At 45.1% G+C, this 26,930-nt stretch overlaps 1 protein-coding gene across 12 annotated transcripts in view; it reads right to left on the bottom strand.

Moving 5' to 3' along the window:
• Positions 1-26,930, bottom strand: part of FNTB (farnesyltransferase, CAAX box, subunit beta) — a 77,314-nt gene that overhangs the window by 28,248 nt on the left and 22,136 nt on the right. For 5 of the 12 annotated variants that reach the window (XR_012415858.1, XR_012415859.1, XM_005561502.4 and 2 more), the window contains exons 3-7: positions 22,897-22,969; positions 19,257-19,348; positions 7,179-7,325; positions 6,997-7,080; positions 1,971-2,057 (exon numbers count right to left, since the gene is read on the bottom strand). Coding sequence is in view for 6 of the 12 variants with exons in the window: in XM_005561502.4 (XP_005561559.1) it covers positions 1,971-2,057; positions 6,997-7,080; positions 7,179-7,325; positions 19,257-19,348; positions 22,897-22,969 (483 nt within the window). In the remaining 6 variants the exon portion in view is untranslated. Of the gene's footprint in view, positions 1-1,970; positions 2,058-2,163; positions 2,309-6,996; positions 7,081-7,178; positions 7,326-19,256; positions 19,349-22,896; positions 22,970-26,930 lie in introns of all 12 variants that reach the window. The other 7 variants (XR_012415860.1, XM_005561503.4, XM_073997533.1 and 4 more) reach the window with 2 other exon arrangements.

The raw sequence follows: 26,930 nt of genomic DNA, 5'->3' as shown, positions 1-26,930 counted from the left end.
ATCTCAGCGGAGAAACACAAAATATAAAAGAGAACCAAACACAGGCAGTGCCTACTCTCCAGCTCTCAACTATATATAGCTACCTTACTATTGAGCATGACATAGCCCTCAATGAACTCTGGTTACTATTATCAGCCTTATTCACAATGACATTGGAAGCTAGAAGATAACGAAGCAATGCTTACAAAATTCAGAAAGAATACAGTTTATACCATTTCCAATTTAGAAATCTCTAACCAAATAATTAAGTGTGAGATTAGAACACAGATACATGCAAGATATTAAAATTTATCTCCCAGGTCCCCTTTGTTGGGATCTGTTGGAGTACAATGCTTCATGAAAATAACCAAGAAAAAGGAGGACAGGGACTTCAACAAAGGAGAGAAGTGAAGTGAATTTCATGCTGAAAGGAAGCTTCGGAAAGCCTGCTGTGCAGCAAGCTGAGAGCAATCTGTCCAGACTGAAGCAGGAGGGCAGAGGGCTCCAAGAGGGGTGACTTGAAACGCACGCACGCACAGACAGGTTACCTGAAGGGTTTGACTACGTTTAGAGTAATTTTTTTATAGCTCTGACAGACAATTTGGGAAAGAATTCATAAGTACATTCATGATATATTCATTAACTCCAGGAAAATGAAACTCATACAAAAAAGGAAATATGATCTCAGCATATCATCTGGTGTCACTGTAAATTATATTTACATAGTAAGACATGCTACTTTGATAAAAACAAACATTTTTAAACTAAAACAGTATCTGAGCTTGGCTATCATTCCATCACAGTATACATGTGTCTACTACACCTTTTGCTTTTTTTTTTGAGACAGAGTCTTGCTCTGTCACCCAGGCTGGAGTGCAGTGGTGCTATCTCGGCTCACTGCAAGATCCACCTCCCGGGTTCACACCATTCTCCTGCCTCAGCCTCCCGAGTAGCTGGAACTACAGGCACCCACCACCTCGCCCAGCTAATTTTTTGTATTTTTAGTAGAGACGGGGTTTCACCATGTTAGCCAGGATGGTCTCGATCTCCTGACCTCATGATCCGCCCGCCTTGGCCTCCCAAAGTGCTGGGATTACCGGCGTGAGCCACCACGCCCGGCATGTTTTTAAATTATGAAATATTTGAAGCATCCAGGAAAGTACAGCAAATAAAATATAGAACATACATGTATCTAATACCTAGCTTAGAATTAGCCATATACACTTCAGGTCTTTATTGCTGTTAATGATTACAGCTGAAGTCTCCTATGCAGACTTATCTCATTTCCTTTGCTCTCCCCCCAGCAGGAATCACCATGCTAAATTTGGTGTTTATCTTTCGTATGCATGTTTTTATATTATTACCACATGATTCTTCTCAGAAACAATACAGAATTCTCTTGCATGTTTCAAATTTTAAGTAAATGTGCTAATCTGTATGGTTTTTTGTATTTTTTTCTTTTCATTCTTTCAGCTCAACAGAGAGATTTTTCCATATTGATCCATGTAACTCTAGTTCATTCACTTTGACAGTTATATTATATTCTGATGCAACTATACTACACTTACCATCTCATGCTTATGAGCACTGAATCTGTGTCCAGCTTTTGGCTCTTATAAACAAGTCCTGTGCTCCTCTCTCCCATTCGTGTGTGCGAGGGTTTCTGTGGGAGTGGAATTACTGGGTCCTAGGCAAGGGCACCTTTGATATATTGTCAAATTGCTCTAAAAACTGGTTAAATCAGTTCAGGCTCTCACTAATATTGTTCACCAAGGTTTGTTTTATCCTTGCCAATCTAAAATATAACATTAAAGAAAGTTTGGAAAAAAGAAGACATTTTAAGTACTTAAAAAAATCATTAGATAACCCTAATGGATCTCCTGTGATTTTGTATTCCCTTCCGAGTCCCTCTGCATTTTCTTTATTTTTCTGAAGTAGCATCGTGACCGCCTGCTCTCCAAGAGGCCAGGAGAAACCCTGGTTTCTCTCACCTTGCTATCCACTCAGCAGTGCCCTCAAAGAGGTCTGGAGTGATGATGTTGGTCAGCGAGGCTACGGAGGCGGCACAGTATGCACTTCTGGAAAGACAGAAACAGGAAACACATTAAGCTCTATGGAAGAGCAAATGCGGCTCAGTGAACTCCGCGGGTGGACTGCTCGCCTTGCCTAGTAAGCTGTAATCACCTCCTGTCCTCACTCTTGGCACACGGTCAGTCCTCCTGGGTCTCCAACTGAGAGGTGTGACATTCTATTTGGATAGAGTTGCTCACGGCATGGCTTCAGTGAAAGAACATGACATTCTATTCTCCCTACCTCCACATGGTCCAATCTACATCAGAGGAAATAACAGCCATATCAATTCATGTCAAAAGTGGATTCAGCCCTTCTTTCAAAGACCTATAATGGTTGCCATAAATCTATGGTATCATTCAGGTACTTCTGATATCATTCATTTGGATGTTAGTACTGTTTCAGATCCAGGATTTCTGTTTACAGCCTTGACATGTTAAAGATTAACTATACTTTTACTGCAACAGATAAACTGCAAAACAGGCTACCAAATTGTAATGTACCAAACAAGGATAGGAATAGGTGAGTCCACTCCAATACAGTCCTTAAGCCTCTAGAGGGAGAAAAGAGGCTTGATTTCAAACTTCTCACCAGTACACACACAGACACACACGTTAAATGAAAAAGGCGCATGTCTATATTTTTTGTTTTGCTTTTGTTTTGGTTTTTATTGAGACAGGGCCTCACTCTGTCGCACAGGCTGCAGTGCAGTGGTATGATCTCAGCTCATTGAAACCTCTGCCTCCTGGGTTCAAGCAATTCTCCTGTATCAGCCTCCCAAGTAGTTGGGATTACAGGCGCATGCTACCAAGCATGGCTTACTTTTGTACTTTTAGTGGAGATGGTGTTTCGCCATGTTGGCTAGGCTGGTTTCAAATTCCCGACCTCAAGCAATCCACCTGCCTCGGCCTCCCAAAGTGCTGGGATTTACAGGCGTAAGCCACCGCGCCCGGGCTATTTAAAAAAAAAAAAATTATTAGGCTGGGCATGGTGGCTTACGCCTGTAATTCCAGTACTTTGGGAGGCCGAGGCAGGTGGATCACGAGGCCAGGAGTTCAAGACCAACCTGACCAATATTGTGAAACTCCATCTCCACTAAAAATGCAAAAATTAGCTGGACATGGTGGCGCACGCCTGTAGTCCCAGCTACTCGGGAGGCTGACATAGGAGAATCACTTGAACCTGGGAGGTGGGGGTTGCAGTGAGCCAAGATAGTGCCACTGCACTCCAGCCTGGGCGACAAAGCGAGACTCTGTCTCAAAAAAACCCAAAGCAGAGGCGGAGCTTGCAGTAAGCCAAGATCGCACCACTGCACCCCAGCCTGGGCAACAGAGCAAGACTCTGTCTAACAACAACAACAAAAAAACCCAAAACAAACAAAAAAAATCATTATACTTGATTTGGGATCATTCTTGCTATTCCATCCTCCCAGCCCTAATTCTTCTCGGGGCACATTTTATTTCAGCTTCTCCCTCTGTCATGGAATACACACATAGACTGCCTTTCCTTCTCCTCTATGGCTTTTTCAAATACCCAGCACGGGGAAGACAAAAATCATTGGTTTGAATTCTGCTCAAAAATCCTTCTCCTGGCCAGGTGTGGTAGCTCACGCCTGTAATCCCAGCACTTTGGGGGGCTAAGGCAGGTGGATTATTTGAGGTCAAGAGTTCGACATCAGCCTGGCCAACATGGTGAGACCTCGTCTCTACAAAAAATACAAAAATTAGCTGGGCATGGTGGCACACGCCTGTAATCCCAGCTACTTGGGAGACTGAAGCAGGAGAATCGTTTGAACCCGAGACAGGGGTTGCAGTGAGCCAAGATCCCACAACTGCACCCCTGCCTGGGCAACAGAAAGAAACTCCATCTCAAAACAAAACAAACAAACAAAAATTCTTTTCCTAAGGGCTCCTAAAAAACATAAAAGAAGGGCCTAGTTTCCATATCTTTTTTTTTTTTTTTTTTTTAAGATAGGATCTCGCTTTGTTGCCTAGGCTGCAATGCAGTGGCGCTATCATGGCTTATTGCAACCTCAAACTCCTGGGCTCAACTGATCTTGCCTCACCCTCCTAAGCAGCTGGGGCTACAGATGTATGCCACCATACCTGGCTAAGTTTTTAAAAGTGTTTTGTAGAGACAGGGTCTTGCTATGTTGCCCAGGTTGGTCTTGAACTCCTGGCCTCAAGTGATTCTCTCATCTCAGCCTCTCAAAATGTTGAGATTACAGACATGAGCCACCACGCTCGGCCCTGGTTTCCATCTTACTCCTTATAGACGTAACATGAAGCCAAATTTACTGAGGTATTCCAAAGAAGTCTCTGCGGAAGCTGCATGCATTATGATCCGACTAGCATTTTTAGCAGCCAAAGGCACAGTGGAGGTTTAGTTCTACCAGCAGGTATTGGGAGCACACAGGAGTCACAAGTGCCAATGCCAAATGTGATCATCTACCATCAGCTAATTTAGAAGATCTGATCTAATTTCCTTGCAGTCGTGGGCCTCTTAGAGAGGCTCAAATGCATTTGCTCTTGAATCCTATTGTGACTTGTTAGGTAGGAGGCAACCTATAATACAGTTTGCCTCTCACCAGTGAGGTCTAAGACGTGATGACGGCAGACACGAGTTCCAGGTCTCACACTGAGACAGGGAAGAAACATAATACAACCTTTTCATGTATTTCTACCCCTTTCCCTCCATCCAGTCATCACAGCTCTCAAATTTGAATTTGTCCACTAACTTTCCATCCTTGCTGCCATCACCCAAATCCAAGCCTTCTTCGACCTGGATCAGTCTCCCTGCTCTCCCTCCCTCCAGCCCTGAAACCAGAGGACTTTTATTGGAATACTACAATTCATCACTGCAATTAGGAAACATCTAAGAAAATACAAATCAGATCACATCACTAAACTCCAGACTCCATAGGAGATTTCAGGACCTCTGTGGCCTGTTCCCAGCCTGTCCCTCCAGCTGCACTGCTCCCCTGCCCACCAGGCCATCTACACTTCAACACTGAACTTGTCCTTTCTTGAACAACACATGCTCTCTCACCAAACTTCTGCAAATGCTAGATCCCTGCCTCCACCTTATCCTCACAGAATGCTCCAGATTATATAACATAGATTAGGAGGTCAGGAATAATGACTCCTGCCTTTCTTAAGAACTGAGAAAAAATGGTGCTTGCTATGAGTTCACTGAGATTTGATTTTTTACAATACACTGGAGCTATAGACCCTTGAGTAGGCTCATCTCTGAAACTATCAGCAGTGTAACAGAGCAGAAAGCTCATCCAGAGACTGCTGTCTATCCCAGAAGGGCAGCAAGCTAGTCTCCAGATGTCAAACTCTCCCCTGTCACTGTTGCTTCTCTCAAAGTCAAATCCACCCGAACAAGCACTCCTGAGGACTGGCTGATGCTTCTAGGCAAAAGACAATTAAAGAAACGCCAAGTGAAAAATGATGGAATCGGGGTACTAGAAACCAGGCAAACCAAGGAAAACAGATGCAGTCTACAAGCTTTTCTCCATTATTCATATCTTTAATCCTTTATGTAAATAGAAAGCATGGGCATGAACGGCAGAGCATCACCCAAAGTGCAAAGGTCAGGGAAGAATATGGCTCCAGTGCTCGGCAGGGGAACCAATCTGTCTTACTGGAGAAGTTTCCTAGCATTTATCTAGAACATATAAATAAAGAACATGGAGGGGGGAACTGGTGCTAGAATGAATAAGACAGCAAATAATCATAGCTGCAAAAGGTATATGATAAAATACCAAAAGGATCTTGCTATGATTTGTTTGCTTTTGCCTAATAATTTTAGTTACGTTTTTAAAAGCTATGTTTCAAGATTGTGCATATTTTGGGGGAATAGCAACAGAACAGGAATGAAAATGTAGTGAACACAAGGGAAAAAAAATCTTAACATTTTCCTTAAGAAGAATCGACACATACTGATTTACCTCAGTAGTTCTACTGGCTTCACTGGTATATACAGATCCTAATCTAATTTTTTTGATTGGATTAGACAAGTTAGAGACAGAAGAACATCTTGAACTAAAGGCCTTTGCAGCCTGATTACCTGCTATTATCTGTAATGTATTTTATGCTCCAAAATGTTCGTGCATTTTCCTCCCCTATACTTTCAAACCAATGGTTAAGCCAGATGCTTAAGCCAGAGTATTAATCAACTTGTGCAGAAGCAAACCCATTTACACATAGGCAGTAAGACAGCTTTGCTATAGAAACCTCACAAAATGTATTTCTCAACTAAATAATAAGAAAATGGCATAAAATCTCAATGAGCCACTGCCTTAGAGAAATGGCTTATTCAATGAATTCCCTGTATGCCTCATAAGTAATCTGCCAGGTGAGGAAGCAACTTGCTCGGTACATCAGACACTTATGGAGGAAAATAATAATTTCAAGCTAACTGGCATCAATCAGTTAATGTGATTTTATTGCACTGCACTCTCCTGGTCCACGAGGCTCTCTGCACCTCCCAGAAAAACTCTCATGTGCCTCAGGAGGACCTCAGGGGTTAGACATTCTCATGATTTCATCAAACTCACTCAGAAGGTATTTACTGAGGCCCTGCTGGGCTTTCTCCTCCCTTCCTATCTCAGAGAGGTGAAGGAATACATTACACCATACAGTCATTTATATTGTGGTATATCATTTTATACCAAACAAACGTATTTTTAATTTCTAAAACAAAAGCATTTGTTTCTGTCTTATATTTTCACATTTACATAAAATAAGTCAAGTGATCATGACACCTGAGGACATCTGCATCACATCTGAATGATTCTGATGTGTCACTGACATGTCATCCTATGTGTCATTCTGGGACAAAGCGGCAGCTTCCCCATGATGTTCCTTAGGCTTGGCGTCTCTAATGGCAGATGAGCTCTAGAGTCAACCGATGTGGCAGCCTGTGCAAAACCCCACTCACCTCACATCCACCTCACCTCCGACATGCATGAGAAAGGAGCCGTCAGGTTGCTTCAGGGAGTACAAATACTGAAGAAGCTTCTCTCTGAGAAACAGGGAAAGAGGCAAGAGAGGCAACAGTCAGTGCGTGTCAGCAGGTGGGGAACTCCTCTGTGTTTCTGTCACTGCTGGCTTTCGCTGTACCTGTTAATGACGTCATAGGCCTCCTCGGTGCCAATGATGCACAATGCATTGACTGCTGCATATGTGGGTGCAAGGTGTGGATACTGACCGGGGCCTCCTCCAAAGCCACCTTCTGGGCTCTGACACAGCTCCAGGAACTGACACACACTAGGTACACAGCCAAAGGGCAAAAACAAAGTCAGACAGCATTCATGTCAAAACACCAAATTCCCACTAGATTCCATGCTTTTCCAATGATCCCCCCCTCCCTCGAAAGTGGGGGGAACCTCTCCTCCCACCTGTTGAATATAACCTCTCCCCAAAAGGCTTACTTCTCTCCCTAGCTATCATCATTTCTGTCTGCCCTCCTCTGAGTTTCGTACTTAAGCGCTTGCCTGGTCATGAAGCAGGGAACACAAGGCTGGGAAGAAACTGACTTTCGTGGCTATGGGGTAAAAGTCTCCTGTGCTTCCCACATAAGCCTTTCCCAGACTTTCCACTCAACTCACTGCTCTGGACCTGTGGTACCAGCCGCCTCCTCCTTGCCTTTGGGAGCCTCCCAGCCTTTGAATTTTGCCAAAACATGGTGCTCAACTGCTTCTTTCCACACCAACCATCCTAGCATCACCTCGGCCTATCATGAACACGTAAAGAGAGGTCTTCTCACTCCCACTGCCACCTTAGCCTCTGTGGGCCACGGATTCCTACTCCACCAGTAGGAAGCAAGTTTGTTTTTTTTTCTGCAGTGCAGTGGCGTAATCTCAGCTCATTGCAGCATCCGCCTCCCAGGTTCAAGGGATTCTTTTGCCTCACCCTTCCAAGTAGCTGGGATTACAGGCGTGCACCATCACGCCCAGCCAATTTTTTGTACTTTCAGCAGAGATGAGGTTTCAACATGTTGGCCAGGTTGGTCTTGAACTACCTGGCCTCAAGTGATCTGCCCGCTGCAGCCTCTGAAAGTGCTGGGATTAAAGGCGTGAGCCACTGCATCCGGCCGAAAAACACATTTTTAATGGAGCCTGCCTCCATGGCTGGGAGAATAGAAGAGAGGCAGGCTGCTCTCATGCTCACCTTAATTGTGGTAAACGTAAGAGGAGCCGCACTGACTCGCCATGAGAATGCCTCCCAGTTTGTGGGTTCTTAGAGAATTCTCCACACTAATTCAAACAGGCTCCCACTCCCTCACTGAGGGGAGCTGTTTTCTGAGGGTTTGCCTCCAAGCCTGGCATCAGGCTGCCCAGAAGTTACAGTCTTGCTTTAGGTGAAATTCAGAGAGCCCAATCATCAGCCCAGGGTCTTCCGAAGTGCACCAGAAAGGGTGCCCCAGGAAAGCCCTGGTTATCAAGCTGTTTCTCCACAGCTCAGCAGGGTCACAGCCTTCCTGCCAAGAGAAACCTCCATTTAGAACGAGCAAACTGTCTTTGCAGTGTTCATGGGGCCTTCTTTCCTGGGCACTTTCACCTCATTATTTCCTTGCTACTGCTGCCAGAAAGACTACATAGCCTACTCTCCAGGAAGACACAAGTTTATGACTGTTTGCCAACATCACATTTAATTACTTTCGATTTCAGACTTTCCATTATCTGGGCAGGGAAAGCAAAAGCAAATGCTGCTGCCTTGCTCTGTGAGTTCTGAAACGTCACGGGTTAAAAAAACGCACACTTCTTCTTGCACCTAAAATTTTACTGTAGAAAACACAAGGATTGAAACTGAAGTTGAAGACAATTACGTGGCACTATGTTTTTTTTTTTTCTTTTTTTTGAGAGAAGGTCTTACTCTGTCGGCCAGGCTGCAGGACAGCAGCATAATCACGGCTCACTGCAGCCTCGACCTCCCCAGACTCAAGCTATCCTCCCACCTCAGCCTCCCAAGTAGCTGAAATTACAGGCATGTGCCACCACGCCTGGCTAATTTTTGTATTTTTTATAAAGATGGGGTTTCACCATGTTGCCCAAGCTAGTCTTGAACTCCTGGGCTCAAGCAATCCTCCCACCTCGGACTCCCAAAGTGCTGGGATCACAGGCTTGAGCCAGCGTGCCCAGCATGTGCCACATTTTTAATGACAATTAATTTCTGTAGAGAACTTTAATTTGTTCCTACTTTCCAAATCGTCATCAACTCTTATGACATTTCCCAGAAACTAATAGTTAATAAGCTCATGCCCTAACAAAGGCTGGCCACACTAGCATACCAAAAGGTTTCTGTACCACAAAAACAAAAGGTTTTAGCTGATACAAAACTTAACAGCACATTTTTTAAAAGAAAGAAAGTGAGTCACCTGGTTATACACTCCCTTTCCCAGCTCCTAAGATAGAATCATGCTGAACGCAACACTACTGATCCTAAAGCCTCGAATTAGTTAGGATCTGAATGTACTAGACACCTTGATACCATCCCTCCATGCCAACCTCCCTCAGCTGATATGCTGCATCTGACTGTCTGGGGCTGTGCTAGAGAACTGGAAGTTGGGCTTCTCTTGATCTCAGACACTTCCGTATTATAGAACATTCTGATCCCAAGGCTTTCCAACTTGCACCTTAAGGCACTGGCAAGTTGACCATGAACTACCAGCCGTCATTAACAGACTTCTTAGCAATTCTGAAGACCAAAATGTTAATGATACTTCTATCCACTAAAAAAAAAAAAAAAAAAAAAAAAAAAGGAGCCAGGCATAGTGGCTGGCGCCTGTAATTCCAGCACTTTGGGAGGCCAAGGCGGAGGACTGCTTGAAGCCAGTAGTTCAAGACCAGCTTGGGCAACACAGTGAGACCCCAGCTCTACAAAAAAAATTTTTTTCTCCACAAATGTAGGGGGAGAAAAACGTATCATAGAGACAAGAAGTTCACCAACAAATAAAAATTACAAGCAAAAAACATTGTACAAACACCAAGTGGCATGTTTTGTGAAAAACAAGTATTCACAAAATCATTCATTTAGAATATGACTGAAAGCTGTAATACATCAATTTTCTTTAACGTCAGCAAGGCATTTCATTCTAGCTTACATGCCAATTACCAACAAAGTGGGAAACTATATTCTACATCACAGATTTTCAAACCCAAAATGTGTGCATCAGAATCTGTAGAAAGCTAATAAAGAATACAGAGACCCAGTCTTGCTGAGGTGGAAAAAATCTTGGGCCTCTGTATTTTTACCAAATTTCCAGGTGATTCAGATACATGCAAAGCTTGAGCCATCACTAACTAGTCCTTGCTACACAACTAAAATTACTTGGGGGGTGTTTTAAAAATCGCAACACCCAAGCCACACCTAATTCCAATTAAACCAGAATCACCATGGGTGGGACCCAGGTGGCAGTATTTTTTTAAAACTCCCCATGTGATTCCACTGTTCAGCCAGGTATCAGTGCTTCTCAAACTTGAGTTACATAGAAATTACCTGTGGCGCTTGCTAAACTGCAGCTCTAATTCAGTAGAAATAGATGGGTCTGACAGTCCTCTTTTTTTTTTTTTTTTTTTTTTAAGGAGATGGAGTCTCGCTCTGTTGCCCAGGCTGGAGTGCAGTGCGGGGGCGATCTCCGCTCACTGCAAGCTCCGCCTCCTGGGTTCAAGCGATTCTCCTGTCTCAGCCTCCTGAGTAGCTGGGACTACAGGCGCACACCGCCACGCCCGGCTAGTTTTTGTATTTTTTAGTAGTCAGGGTTTCACCATGTTGCCCAGGCTGGTCTCGAACTCCTGAGCTCAATCTGCCCGCCTTGGCCTCCCAAAGTGCTAGGATTACAGGCGTGAGCCACCATGCCCAGCTGAGAGTCCTCATTTCTAATATGTTCCCAGGTGACAGCAATGCTCCTGGTCTGGGGACCCCATTTTAAGTAGCAATGAGATACATCTGTGGTGTCCAATGGGCAGCCGCTAGCCACATGAGGCAATTTAAATTTTCAATTAATTAAAATAGAAAAGTCAGCTCTTCAGTCACGTAAGCCACATTTCAAGTACTCAACAGCTACCTGTGGCTAGTGGCCAATATAGAACATGTGTAGACATTTATAGACATCTATAGACATTTACAGAATATAGAACATTTTCATTATCACAGAAAGTTCTATGGGATACACCACTCTATCATTCCATCATTAAAGAGTGTGTAAATCTTGTAAGAGGGTCAAGTTCAAAGCAGGGATATGAGCGATTGCCTTATAAGGAGTTTACTGGGACTCTTAGATGATGGCTGAGGACTGATCTAAAGTGGTTGATTCTGGCCAGGCGTGGTGGCTCATGCCTGTAATCCCAGAACTTTGGCTGAGGCGAGGGGATCACTTGAGCTCAGGAGTTCAAGGCCAGCCTGGGCAATATGGCAAAACCCCATCTCTACAAAAAATATAAAAATTAGCCAGGCATGTTGGCACACACCTGTAGTCCCAGCTACTCAGGAGGCTGAGGTGGGAGGATCACTTGAGCTTGTGGAGGTCCAGGTTGCAGTGAGCTGTGATTGTGCCACAGAACTCCAGCCCAGACAACAGAGTGAGACCCTGTCTCAATCAATCATTCAATCACAATCAATGTTGATTCTAAACATTGTCATCAGTTTGGATGAAGGATTCAAAGGCATGTACAGAAACCAGTAAGAATAAAACAAATGAAATAGGTATAAATAGCAAAAATTATGCTTAGAGATGGCAGGGGTGGGGGATGGGTAAGGCACCTGAATACAAGATGGGAAATGACTAGGAACATAGCAGGAAAAGACCAGTGATAAGGGTCCACGAGTTGTGAAGAACAATAAAAATGCTTGTTAAAAGCATCATAGGCCAGGCGCGGTGGCTCACGCCTGTAACCCCAGCACTTTGGGAGGCCGAGGCGGGCGGATCATGAGGTCAGGAGATCAAGACTATCCTAGCTAACATGGTGAAACCCCTTCTGTACTAAAAATACAAAAAATTAGCTGGGTGTGGTGGTGGGCGCCTATAGTCCCAGCTACTCAGGAGGCTGAGGCAGAAGAATGGCATGAACCTTGGAGGTGGAGCTTGCAGTGAGCCAAGATCGCACCACTGAACTCCAGCCTGGGGGACACAGTGAGACTCCATCTCAAAAAAAATTAAAATTAAAATTAAAAATAAAAATAAAATAAAATTTTAAAAAAGCATCATAAACACAGTATTAGTCAGAACTGTATCTGGCTCTAGCCTCCATTTTCCACCTCATAGGGAATTCACATTAGAGTTGTAAAAATGACTAAATTTTTTTTTCAAGTATTTGGCTGGGTGTGGTGGCTAGTGCCTGTAATCCCATGACTTTGGGAGGCCAAGGCAGGAGGATTACTTAAGGCCAAGAGTTTAAGACCAGCTTAGGCAATACAGCAAGACCTTATCTCTATTTTTAAAATAAAATAAAAAGCTTAATATTACAGACAATCACAATGAGAAAGCTACCCAGCAAAATACCTCAAATATACAAAGGATAATTACATAAACATTCTAGTAGGCAAAAACTGAGACTAATCTGTAGCAAGAAGTATTTAGGTTACATAAAAAACTTCAGCACTAGAATAGGCTATCATGGACAGACTGAAGGCCTAGGATAAGTTATGAAGATTATAGCTATGTTCTGCACAATTGGCAAGGTTTAAAGAAAAAAAAACAAAAAACAGAAAAAAAGATTACAGCTTTGGAAATAGGAACAGTCATCCATGGGCAGAACAGCTTAGGAGGAGATGTAAATGCAAGATGCATGAGCTGGCATCACGTCAAGCTTGTTCTCGTACTAACTGTAAAACAGCGTCAGCTTGATACAGTGAAGAGGAAATCTCCTTCCCTAGGTAGAGTATGACAACGGACAGGTGAAGACGGGCAGCATCTCTTGTTGATTCCGGGTGGCCTGTGCTGCCCACAGAGTCAGACATGTTATTTGACTCTTCGTCAAGCACTAGCAAGTCTCTGGATGGCTGCTGTTCTGGAAGAACGGTCAGGTCGAAAGTTGGCTACTGTAGGCCGGGCGCAATGGCTCACGCCTATGATCCTAGCACTTTGGGAGGCTGACGTGGGCAGATCGCTTAAGGCCAGGAGTTTGAGACCAGCCTGGCCAACATGGTAAAACTCCATCTCTACTAAAAATACAAAAATTAGCCAGGCATGGTGGCACGCGCCTGTAGTCCCAGCTGCTTGGGAGGCTGAAGCACGAGAATCACTTGAACCTGGAAGGCGGACGTTGCAGTGAGCTGAGATTGCACCAGTGCACTCCAGCCTGGGGGACACAGCAAGACTCTGACTCAAAGAAAAAGAAAGTTGGCTATTTTAGAGTAGAGTTTCTCAACTGTTGACATTTGGGGCTCAGTAATTCTTTGGTGCAGGGACTGTCCTGTAGAGGATATTTAGCAGCACCCCTGACCTGCACTCACCAGGTGCCAACAGCACCTGGTCAGGAAAAATGCCCAGGAGACAAAGGCCTAGATATGGTGTCCTCACTGAAAGGTGTAGAAACATACAAACTACACTTAAAAATTAAAAGGAAAAATATTTAAGAGGCTACTCCAGGGACAAGGTACTAATAACCTTTGAAACGGAAAGGATAAAACACTGAAATCGCAAAATTTGAATTTATCTTTGGAAAAATCTTACGAGCTGAAATATCCTAAAATGGTTTTTAAGTTAAAGGCAATTTTTAAATCTTACAGAAGCTAAAAACATTAACAGTGCGATGGTCTCCCTGTGATTTTTATTTTGCTCTGTTTCACTGAAGCTGTTTTCGGTAACAAAGAATGGGATTCTCATTAGAAGATGCTTCCTTCAGTGCCAAAACTATTAAGCAAAGCAAATGTACTTAGTCTAGTTTCAAAATATTAATTCATTTTAGGTAAACACATATAAATGTGTGCACATAACCTCTTAAAATAGGCAAGCTAGGCCGCGTGCAGTGGCTCACATCTGTAATCCCAACATTTTGGGAAGCTGAAGCGGGTGGATCACCTGAGGTCAGGAGTTCAAGACCAGCCTGGCCAACATGTTGAAACCCTGCTTTACCAAATACAAAAATTAGCTGGGCGTGGTGGCGCACCCCTGTAATCCTAGCTACTTGGGAAGCTGAGGCAGGAGAATCACTTGAACCCGGGAGGTGGAGGTTGCAGTGAGCTGAGATCATGCCACTGCACTCCAGCCTGGGAACAAGAGCAAAACACCGTCTCAAAAAAAAAAAAAAAAAAAGGCCGGGCGGGGTCGCTCACACCTATAATCCCAGCACTTTGGGAGGGTGAGGCAGGTGGATCACCTGAGGTCAGGAGTTTGAGACCAACTTGGCCAACATGGTAAAACCTCGTCTCTACGAAAAATGTGTGGTGGCTCCCGCCTGTATGCCTGTAGTCCCAGCTACTCGGGAGGCTGAGGCAGAAGAATTGCTTGAATGCAGGAGACGGAGGTTGCAGTGAGCCAAGATTGTGATACTGCACTCCAGTCTGGGCAAGAAAGCAAGACTCTTTCTCAAAAAAAAAAGAAAAAAAAGAGGCAAGCTAAAGTCCTACCTATGGACTGGACATGGTGGCCTCACGCCTGTAATCCCAGTGTTTTGGGAGGCTAAGGTAGGAGGATCAATTGAGCCCAGGAGGTCATGACCAGCCCAGGCAACACAGCAAGGCACTCTCTCTACCAAAAATAAAAAAAACATTCCAGGCTATGAATACATTATTCTTGAAACCTCTGATACCAGCCGTAACAACCTGGCCTTGCTGGCTTTGGTCAGCGGTCATAGCAGCTGACAAAAGTATTTTGTCCACTAGAGGGAACCCAGCTTATCACATTGTTCCCTAAACAAACAGAAGCACAGCAGTGAACAAAATAGGAAAGAGAAACCTTTGTGTAAGTGTAGGGGGTGTGTGTGTTGCATGCAGGGGAAAAGAAGGCAGGAAAATTTAATAAAACTGCAGAGCTAGACTTTCTGCCTCTAGGTCACCTTAATATATTTGTATGAAGAAAGAAAACTGAACGCATTTCAAAGCATTTCATTTCCCTGTGCAAGATAAATAAAAAAGCAATATTCTATTTCAGCTAGTCTAAAAAAAATCTTCTATTTATATAGAAGTCTTTAAGATTTCTCTGTATCTTACTAAAAATAGTCTATTTCCTTATGGGTCAGAGCCAGTAGGCTTTGTTCATCACAAATGTTATCTGTACCTAGAAGTAACTACCTCCTAGGCACAAAGCAAAATTCATTATTGGAAAGTCTAAGAAATGTTTAAAAGTTCATTAACTCAATGCTCAGAAGAAACACAGGTAAAGCTTTTAAGGCACCTGTGAAGCAGAAACTCTCATTAACTGTCAAGTGGTTTTTGAAATAAGGACAAATCAAGCTTATTTTTAAACCATTCCTTTAATTACAAAATAATAAAAGATCATTGTGAAATTTCAGAAAATGCAAATAAGCTTAGAAAAAAATGTTTTGTTTGTTTGTTTGTCTTTTGAGACAAGAGTCTCCTTCTGTTACCCAGAATGGAGTGCAGTGGTATGATTTCGGCTCACTGCAACCTCTGCCTCCCAGATTCAAGCGATTCTCCTGCTTCAGTCTCCCAAGTAGCTGGGATTACAGGTGCCAGCCAACACACCCAGCTATTTTTTGTATTTTTAGTAGAGACAGGGTTTCACCATGTTGGTCAGACTGGTCTTGAACTCCTGACCTCAAGTGATCCACCTGTCTCAGCCTCTCAAAGTCCTGGGATTACAGCCGTGAGCCATTACATCCAGCCAGAAAGTTTTTCTTTTTTTTTTTTGAGACAGAGTTTCCCTCTTGTTGCCCAGGCTGGAGTGCAGTGGTGTGATCTCGGCTCACTGCAACCTCCACCTCCCGGGTTCAAGTGAGTCTCCTGCCTCAGCCTCCTGAGTAGCTGGGATTACAGGCATGTGCCACCACGACCAGCTAATTTTGTATTTTTAGTAGAGACGGGGTTTCTCCATGTTGGCCAGGCTGGTCTAAAACTCCCGACCTCAGGTGATCCACCTGTCTCAGCCTCCCAAAGTGCTGGGATTACAGGCGTGAGCCAATGCGCGTGGCCTTTTTTTTTTTTTAAGACAGAGTCTCTCTCTGTCCTCCAGGCTGGAGTAGCGTGGCATGATCTTGGCTCGTCGCAACCTCCACCTCCCTGATTCAAGCAATTCTCCTGCCTTAGACTCCCGAGTAGCTGGGATTACAGGCATACACCACCAAGCCAGGCTAATTTTTGTATTTTTAGTAGAGACAGGATTTCCCCATGTTGGCCAGGCTGGTCTCAAACTCGACTTCAGGTGATCCACTGGCCTTGGCCTCCCAAAGCCCTGGGATTACAGGTGTGAGACACCGCGCCCAGCCCAGAAAGTTTATAAAATCACTTTTAACCCTATCGTCCAGAAGTAACTACTACATGTATCTTTCTGGTTTTATCTATGCATATAATCATCTATATTTTAATATATAAAAATTAAATCTTTTAAACTATTTTCATTTCACATCTCTCTATATAAATACATACATTTTAACATACAAATATACACATTCATATATTTATTGAGACAGGGTCTTGCTCTGTTGCCCAGGCTGGAATGCAGTGGTGCTATCATGGCTCACTGCAGCCTCAAACTCCTGAACTCAAGTGACCCTCTTGCCTCGGCCTCCTGAGCAGCTAGAAGTGTGCACCACCACACCCAGCTATTTTTATTTTTATTTTTGAGATGGAGTCTCACTATATCGCCCAGACTGGTCTTGAATTCCTGAGCTCCAGTGGTCCTCTGACCTTGGCCTCCCAAAGTGCTGGGATTACAGATGTGATCATGCCTGGCCACATTTATAAATTTTTTAATGGTTATATTTCATTGAATGTACTGCACCATAAATGACTTATGTTTTATTTTTTAAATTTATGTATTTCATTTATTTATTTTTTTGAGATGGAGTGTCACTCTGTCACCCAGACTGGAGTGCAGTGACACAATCTCGGCTCACTGCAACCTCCACCTCCTGGGTCCAAGCGATTCTCCTGCCTCAGCCTCCCAAGTAGCTGGGATTACAGGCGTGTACCACCATGTCCGGTTAACTTTTGTATTTTAGTAGAGATGGAGTTTCACCATGTTGGCCAGGCGGGTCTCAAACTCCTGGCCTCAAGTGAGCCACCCACCTCAACCTCCCAAAGTGCTTGGGATTATAGGCCTGAGCCACCACGTCCAGCTTTACATTTAAAAAAATTTTTTTAAACATTCTCTACTGTTGATTTTTTAATTTAGATTGCTTCCAATGAAAGGCCCTTTAAGGGCTCCTCTCATCCTATGTGACATTGCCCCAAAACCGGCGCTGACACTTCCTCAGAAAAGCCTTCCCTACAAAACACCAAGTACACAGCCTAGAAAAAAACTCAGTCAATTCTGGCTCAAGTGCTTCCACCTCAGGCACCCCGTGACTCTCTCTTCCAGTTTCTCATGGGTCTGCGGCCTCCTCCATCTAGTGTTCGGACCGAGGCTCACAAAAATCCCCCATTTTTTCTTTCTTCTCTCACACCTGACTTTCCCATTGTGTAGGAGTGAAGGGAAAACTTTCCAAATATCCTGATTATGTAGGAGTGAAGGGAAAACGTCCCAAACTATCCCCAGGCCCCCGAGCTGGTATTTCTAAAACACACAGGGCTGGATGTTGTGGCTCACGCCTGTTATCCCAGCACTTTGGGAGGCCGAGGCGGGTGGATCACCTGAAGTCAGTAGTTCAAGACCAGCCTGGTCAATATGGTGAAAGCCTGCTTCTACTAAAAATACAAAAATTAGCCGGGCATGGTGGTGGGTGCCTGTAATCCCAGCTACTCAGGAGGCTGAGGCAGGAGAATCACTTGAACCCGGGAAGTGGAGGCTGCAGTGAGCTGAGATTGTGCCACTGCACCCCAGCCTGGGTGACAGAGTGAAACTCTGTCTCAAAAAAAAAAAAAAAAAAAAAAAAAACCACATGAGCCTTTCTTTGACAATTAAATTCCTGTTACTGCAGAAACTGTGTCCAACTCTCCTTCCAGTGCTGGAAGCAGCCAGGCTTGCAGTGGCATCCCGATGATCAAAACAATGCACTTGCCTCTCCCTCAGAAAGCATCCTACGTACCACAAGGGTTAATGGCCTAATTCTTTATTATCTTCCCCATCCACATTCATCACAAGACACCCTGCCCAGGAAGGCAAGAATGAGAGGTTATTGTTAAGACAGAATGAATGAGACAATGTCCAGTTCTGTTCTTCTGACCTGACAATGTGACCAAGGCAGGGGCTCTGTGACCAGAGAGGGGCCCCGGCTAGCCTCTGTGTGTCCCAGCACAGCTGCCTCCTTGTGCTGTGGAGAAACGAACCTGGCTCAGAAGTCTCTCATCCCAGATGCCTCGCCCTCAGGAGCACCAGAGGAAGCTGAGAAATTCGAGATGCTGCCTAGAGCCCATGCTGCCTCTCAGCGGATCTCTTAGATCCAATTCCTGGCTGCCCTTTCTTATTCCAGGTATCCCTAGGACTGGAGTCATGATCAGTCTTTTCTTCTTTAATATATAAATAGTGATGAGTGTCTGGGAATGAGGTGCCAGATCAAGAATGCCATCGGTACAAGGATCTTGGGAAGAAGCTCAGTTGCTTGGATCTCTAATCATCAAACAGGTGTAGGAAAACTGAGAGTCATGGCATTTGTATGCCACGCCAGTAACACGTCCAGTCCCATCAAGAGCTGCACGGTCCCTCCAAGTACCGGGAGCAGGGAGGTACTTCTACAGAGGTGCGTAGGAAAGGCAAAGGCATTTTTGTTCACTGGACGGGCACGTGCTTCCCCACAGAAGCTGTTCAAATGCATACTGTACTTTCTGGCAAAATCATGTCTCTCAGAGTTGATGATTAAGACTTTTCTCAAAGACCAGAGTCAAGAGTCAAAAGAAAAGACCACAGAAGAAACCAGAATCCTTCTCTTGGAAGTTCAAAGTCTTGTTCTACCCACCAGCTTACATTAGGTTTCTAAAGTGGAGGAGTTTCAGGAAGTTGCCGGAGGTCATGAGAAGAGCAAGGATTTCTTTGTGGCACTCTGTTTTTTTCCATTCCAAACAAATAAAACAGAAACAAAACAAAACCCCAAACTCAAAATATTTCAGAGAACACCCCAGATTTCCCAAAGCCAGACTCACTCTGTAGCCACTATCTGGGGGATGGGTTCATCTAGCAGTTCCAAGCTGTGCAGGATCCAATAGCAGAGCCATGGGCGGCTGGCATCCAGACACTGGGAGGGAGACAGGAGAGAAAACATCCCTTATTCACAATCACTCCAAGACACCGCTGCCAAGGCCGTATCTGTCTCACTCCCAGCAGCCTGGCAAGGGGGAGGAGGGCACCCTTGCTCAAACAACAATCAGTGAATAAAGGACACTTTGCTTTGTGGCCCTAGCCAGGAGCTGAAATGACCATCTGTTAAAAAAAAAAAAAAAAGATAACAGGGCCAGGCGCGGTGGTTCATGCCTGCAATTCCAGCACTTTGGGAGGCCAAGGTGGGGGGGATCATTTAAGGTCAGGAGTTCAAGACCAGCCTGGCCAACATGGCAAAACCCTGTCTCTATTAAAAATACAAAAATTAGCTGGGCATGGTGATGTGCGCCTGTAATCCCAGCTACTTGGGAGGCTGAGGCAGGAGAATCACTTGAACCCAGGAGGCAGAGGTTGCAATGAGCCAAGATCGCACTACTGCACTCCAGCCTGGGCGACAGAGCGAGACTCCGTCTCAAAAAAAAAAAAAAAAAAGAAAAAAAAAAAGAAGAAAAGAAAAGAAAAAAAAGACAACAGGATTAAAAAGAAAAGGTGACCCTGAACCCAGTGGATGCCTCCCTGGCAAGCATCTAAGGAAGGCTGAGCAGAGGACTTCCTACAGGCCAGGAGGTTAGGGGCTGCTATTTTCTCAGTGTAGAACCAAGGAGATATATACTCTCTGAAGAGATTTTCTGGCTTAATTCAACCACTGATTCAACAAATATTTGATAGTATCTACTTGTGCCAAGCACTGTATTAGACACTGGGGGCATGATAATAAAATTTGGTTTCTACTCTTTATTTTTTTGAGACAGGGTCTCGCTCTGTCACCCAGGCTAGAGTGCAATGGTATGATCTCAGCTCACTGCAGCCTCAACCTCCCGGGCTCAAGCAATCCTCCTGCCTCAGCCCCCTAAGTAGCTGGGACTAGGGGCACACACCACCATGCCTGGCTAATTTTTTAAGTTTTTACAGAGACAGGGTCCCACTATGTTGCCCAGGCTGGTCTTGAACTCCTGGGCTGAAGCAATTCACCTGCCTGAGCCTCCCAAAGTGCTGAGATTACAGGCATGAGCCACCATGCCCGACCTGGTTTCTGTTCTTGAGATGCTTGGGATATAGAATGCCTGTGGTTACCTGTAGGGGAAGAGAGCACCGGACAGACATATAAGTTACCTCATGTCTTTCTGGAACCAACATGTGTACATATACCTGGAGAAATGCTATAATGGGCAAAAACAGAGTTTTGAAGGAGCGCATGGAAGAGACTAATTCTGCCTGGGGAGCTAGGAAAGGCTTCCAAAGGTGACATGCAGACAGCTCTTGATCATAATCAAACCACAAATGATTATTGAGCATTCAAGGCTAGGCAGGGTAGGTAGGAGTACTGCCCCAGTTTTATAAATTAAAATACATAAATGAGGTCCAGAGATTAACCTTTTTCAGATTATAAAAATAGTAAATGTCAGAGCTGAGACAAGAACCTAGGTTTTTAGACTCAATCTAGTGTTCTTTCCATTGGCCCAAGCTGCCCTCTTCAAAACTGTGCTGATATCCCAAGCTGTGGCTAACCCGCCACCTGGAAGGCTGGCTGCTGGGCTACTGAAGACACTGCCAGGGATGCAGCCTAAGTTTGAATCCTAGCTCTTCACCTTACTAGCTATGTGCCATTGAGCAAATGACTTAATTTTGCTATGCCCATTTCATTATCTGCAAAAAACAAAAGAATGATCTACCTCACAGTTATAAGATTTAAATAAGAGAATGCAGCTGGGCGCAGTAGCTCACGCGTGTAACCTCAGAACCTCGGGAGGCTGAGGCAGGTGGATCACTTGAAGTCAGGAGTTCGAGACCAGCCTGGCCAACATGGTGAAACCCCATCTCTACTAAAAATACAAAAATTAGCCAGGTGTGATGGTGCACACCTGTAATCCTGGTCACTCAGGAGGCTGAGGCAGGAGAATTGTTTGAACCTGAGGTGGAGGTTGCAGTGAGCCAAGATCATGCCACTGCACTCCAGCCTGGGAAATAGAGCAAGACTCCATCTCATAAATAAATAATGAGAGAATGCATGGTAAGCTTTCAGCGGCACACTGTTCAATAAATTGTTAGCTGACATTGGTACCAACTGTATCATAACTATTGAGGACTTGAGTTAAGGATTGAAAACTGATAGCCGACAGGCCAAATCTAGTCCATGGATGTGTATTGTTTAATTGGAAGTAGCTGCAACATTTGTCAGGAGAGTCACATGAAAACGTGGATTTCCAGCTTCATTTGGCGGGGGAGCGGGAAGATGATCAGGCAACCCTGGGTCTGCATTCCTGGATGGCAGCAATAGGCAGGAACAGAGTAAAGGCACGGGGCCTCCAGTTAGCCTCAGTCTCCATGCAGCCCACTTCACTGATTTATGCTGCCTGCCTGGGCCCCACAGGCATTTGAGTTGGCAAATCATTGCCAGAAATAATCAAATGTGGAACCCAAATAAAAAACAGATTAAAAACAGAGACGCTGCTCTGTGTCAAGCAGGGCAGAAAGATTGGAGCCTTCCTGTTCACATTCACCCTTTGCCTGCCACTCAATCCATCCAACATCTGTCCCTCTCCACCGCCACCCAGCCCTGAGGTTGCTCTGGGAAATATTTAAGATCTACTCTTAAATAGTAAGTGTTAAATTGCAAGGGCCACTCTCTATACTGGTTCTCTAGTCAGTATAGAAATTAGATCTTATGGCTGGGCACGGTGGCTCAAGCCTGTAATCCCAGCACTTTGGGAGGCCGAGATGGGTGGATCGCGAGGTCAGGAGATCGAGACCATCCTGGCTAACACGGTGAAACGCCGTCTCTACTAAAACATACAAAAAACTAGCCGGGCAAGGTGGCGGGCGCCTGTAGTCCCAGCTACGTGGGAGGCTGAGGCAGGAGAATGGCGTGAACCTGGGAGGCGGAGCTTGCAGTGAGCTGAGATCCGGCCACTGCACTCTAGCCTGGGTGACAAAGCGAGACTCCGTCTCAAAAAAAAAAAAAGAAATTAGATCTTATTATAAGAAAGGGTTTTTGTCTCTTTAATGAAGATATGAAAAGTAATGTACTAGAAGAAGTGGTGAAGTTGGAAAATTTGTAACCACCATGATACAGACTTAACAGGTTTGGACAATACTCCTCAACAAATGAGCAAGAAATTAGATCAGCTTATAGGGCAAAGGGTTAAGGGTGAACAGGTAACTGGCTTTTAGCCAGCTGTCAAGGGGGTCTAGATAAAGCACGCAAACCCCTCACTCATCATCTAGTAACAGAAGAAAGCCCCACCCTATCTAGGGTGCTCCCCTCACTCTGGAAGAAACTGGGTTCTGCCCTTTCAGGGCTAGAGTCCCAGCCCTGTGACAGCACTCTACCTCCTGCCAGAGCCACAGAGAACAAAGAGTGACTCTGCAATAAGTCAGCCCCAACAGTCTTTTATGTTTAAATAGAAAAAGGAGGAAGACTTGGCGGACAATATGACAGCAAGAGTTCCTGGGTAATGTGTTTACCTCATAGGCGTCTGTGAGTTGTCGAAGGCCTCTTTTCAGATAATGGAAGTGCTTCTCCCTCTGCAAAATAAGCCTGGAAAGACAAACAGCTTATAAGCCCATTCTAATAGCTTATGCTTCCACCACACGCACGTGTACGCACATACACACACACAGGTACACACTCAGCTTCAGGACGTCCCTCTGCAGTCACTGATTGGATAACCAGCAACTTCTCTGGTTCCAAAGAGCAACTAAACCCGAGAAAAGAAGCTCTTGTCTGAATGTCTCTAAAGCATCTGAAAACCATGCCAGCTGCCATTTTGAGTGAGATTTTGGTCTCCTAAAGGCAGTGACTTTGGGCTAACGGAAAAGCCACAATGTGCACACGCAGCCAGGCATGGCTGACAGTCCACCCAGAAACTTCCTCCAGCATCTAAGAACAGATATCTTTGCGGCTCCCCATCCTGTAAGCAATTTAAATCTGAGTCTCGCCACGTCCCTGCCTCAGCCGCTGTCATTTCAGTCACCCCTTCTGGGATGACTTCTTCAAGGTCTATAGTGTGTACCCTGCCTGCCTCTCAGTTATCCATCTATTATTCCCTCCCTGAAATTCCACCTCCCACGTGTGACCCACAGCCCTGGCCAGAGGACCGTGTTCTGCAGCCAGTCGCTGTCCTTGGCTCTGAAGTCAACAATACTGGCTTTAAGATGGAATGTGCCGCCCATGGCCACCTGCACAGGCCGGGCAAAGCATGGAGGCTGCACTTCTTTCTTGGTCTGGCAGAAGGAGCCTGTGTGACTAGAGAAGGAAGGAAAAAGCACAGATTGTCAAGATGTTCCCTGCGCTTGCGGATTACAGAAACAAAGGAAACAGAGCCATTCCCTTTGCTAGGTAGTCAATTCCACAATTGTTTATCAAACTCCCACTGTACTCGGCTCAGAATAAGAGCCTTCATGTAGTCTTTTTTTTTTTTCCTGAGACGGAGTCTTGCTCTGTCACCCAGGCTGGAGTGCAGTGGTGTGATTTCAGCTCACTGCAACCTCCACCTCCCAGGTTCAAGCGATTCTCCTGCCCCAGCCTCCTGAGTAGCTGGGACTATAGGCATATGCCACCACGTCCAGCTCATTTTTGTATTTTTAGTAGCGACAGGGTTTTGCCATGTTGGCCAGGCTGGTCTCGAATTCCTGACCTCAGGTGATCCACCCGCCTCGGTCTCCCAAAGTGCTGGGATTACAGGCATGAGCCACCGCACCAGACCCTTCATGTAGTCTTTACTTCAAAAACTTTCAATTCAGAAACGAGGTAAGTATATCAATGGCTACAAGGAAAGAATGGGTAGATTTTGTAAGGGAAACACATAAAATACTACTGGAGGCTCAAAAGAGAGGGGACATCTCATGAAGAAAGGAATGATCAGGAAAGTTTGTGTGAAAAAGGAGGAATGTGCGATGAGCGGCCCTGGCAGAAGGAGAACATTTTAATTCAACTTTAAATAGCTGCAGGTAGCTAATGACTGTTATGCAGCACAGGTATAAAGCGCGCAAGAGGAGTGACAGGTGGGAGAATCTGGCCTCAATACAGGGATGAAAGAGGAATGGGAGAAAAGCAGCTGGGACCCTTTTTCTTTTTTTTTTAAACAAGAATCTGGGATGCTGACTGAGGTATTTCTACTCAATTTACTAGGCAAAGGGAAGTCCTGAAGGTATTTGAGATGAGAAAAGAAATGATCAGAACTGCACTTTAGAAAAACAGTAGGTACTGAGTATGTGTCTACTAACTGAAGTAACTGAAAACACTGCAGTGGGCAGAGAGATGGGGTGGGGAGGCAGGGTTAGAAGCGCTAAGGAGCTGACACAGTTGGGGCTACTTAGGGCCCAAACTAGCGTGTGACCCATGGTCAGCTGACTTTCGGATGTGTGGGTTTTAGGATGCTGGAAGTGCATTCAGGTGGGGATGTCAATCAGGCTGCTGGACACCCACATGGGGCTCAGGAGAGGGATCCAGGTTACACACACAGACTGGGAAGCATTTATCTGCATGGAAGTGACAGGTGAAGCCACAGAAGATGAGAGGGCAGAGATAAAAGTTTGAAAACAAAACTGTGGGAAGACCCATCTCTAAGGGTTTAGAGGAGAACGAAGAGCCAGTGAAGGAGAGAAACAGCAGAGTTTACATATGCTGGGGAAGAGCAAAGGAAGTGTCATGTCACAGGCCATCAGGGAGGACAGAATTTCAGGAAGGTGTTTAACAGTGGCAGACGCTGCGGCAAGACTGAGGGAAAAGACAGCAAACCAGAGAAGGGCCGGAGACCTCCAAGAACATTCAGAGCAGAGGTGAAGGCAAACTGTAAACAAGAGAAGGCTAGACTCAGTTTCTCTTTCAGGAAAGTCCACTCAGGATGCAGGGAGCACTCATCTGTGTGGGCAGGGTGTCCAGCACTGGGGTAGAGGCTGCTCTGTCCCCTAGAGCGACAGTCCAGAGGTGGACACAGATGTGAAAATGACAAGTAGAGCCCTGTCCAATAAACACTGTGATCAGCTATGAGAAGAGATGGAGAGTCAGAAAACTCTTTCCAAAGGGAACAGCATTGAGGCTAAGGCTGGAAGGACATAAGTTAAACAGGCAAAATGAAGAAAACATCATGACACATTTAAGTTAGTTTAGTTCCGCTGGATCAAAAGTACAAGGCAGTAAGCAGAGAAATTCCACACTAAAAATGCAAAAGCCCAGAGGAAATCCATCAGGGAAGGTCCGTAAAGAGGACGGAGGAGGGCTGGGATGAGAGTATAGTAGGAGAGGTGAGCCTGGAAGAAGGAAGGATTCTACATTCTTGGAGCAAGAAATGATGGGTTCGAAGCTAGCGAAATACAGGACTCTGATGTGGGAAGGAGGAAACAGGAAATTCAGATGGGTCAACCTCGATTTTCTCAGGAACTAGGAGTCAAGATGGTGGGAGAGCTGTGGAATGGCCACAACGGTGGGTATGTTAGGGAATCTACATGAGACGAATAAAAGGATTATAAGGCAGTTAGCGAAGGGCCAGTGAAATTAAGAAGTGTAACATGTTGGTGAAGCCAGTCAGCAGCCTCAGGAGAAACCAAGCCTGCTGACACCTTGGTCTTAGACTTCTGGCCTCCAGAACTGTGAGAAAATAAATCTCTGTGGTTTACTGTGCCCCATCTGTGATACTGTGTTATGGCAGCTCAAGCTAATACCCTCTCCGGTCCTTCATTCTCAACTCACCTCTATCCAAAAATCTTTTCTGTGTAGGAAGTTAAGAAAAGATAGAGCTCTTCCTATTTTTACCTGAACAATTCAGCCCCAAAACCATTCAATTACATGGAGCAGAATAAGAGAGGCTTCATGCAGGACTTGAGGGGGTGCAGGGTTGGACGCAGGGTGTCAGCTCAAGTAGATGAGGAGGGCCCCCGTGTCACTGTGCAGAGGGTGACAGGAGAGCAAGTGGGTAAATCTATTAAGGCTACAGGAAGTCAGGTTTCCACTGTCTGAGAAGGAACTTGCACATCTGTGTGTACTGGGTAATGATTTAAATAGTATTTCTTATGAGGGGTGAGCCCACTGGGCTTCCAGACTCTTCACAATGTGCCTCCACCCACATTACTCTCCAACCTCATCTCCACCCCTGAGCTCTGGTCATGCTGCCTTCTTTGAGCTCCGTTCCTGGCTTTACCACATGCTGTTCCCTCTGCCTGGAACACTCTCCCCATCCTTTAAGTTAGCCACCCCTATTCCACCTACAGATTCAGCTTAAATGTCACTTTCTCTAAGAAGCCTTCCCCAACTTCCCAATCCAAATTAGATTCTCCCAGTGATTCTCTCTCTCAAACTATCCCATTGCTAACTGTGTATTTGTGTTCATTTGTTTAATATCCACCTCCCCCACTAGACTAAGAGCCCAGCAGGGGCAGGCCCAGGGCTAGCCTTGCTCATGCTGGCTTCCCTCAGCCCAGCAGAGTGTCCTGTCCTTTGGAGACTCTCTAGATACTGATGCTGAAAGGATCACATAAAGGCAGCAGAATGGAATGACAGC

This window comes from Macaca fascicularis, chromosome 7 (assembly GCF_037993035.2).
Source record: "Macaca fascicularis isolate 582-1 chromosome 7, T2T-MFA8v1.1".
NCBI classification, from domain to species: domain Eukaryota; kingdom Metazoa; phylum Chordata; class Mammalia; order Primates; family Cercopithecidae; genus Macaca; species Macaca fascicularis.
Note: the sequence above shows the minus strand (reverse complement) of the source record. Positions and strands in the feature narration are given on the sequence as shown.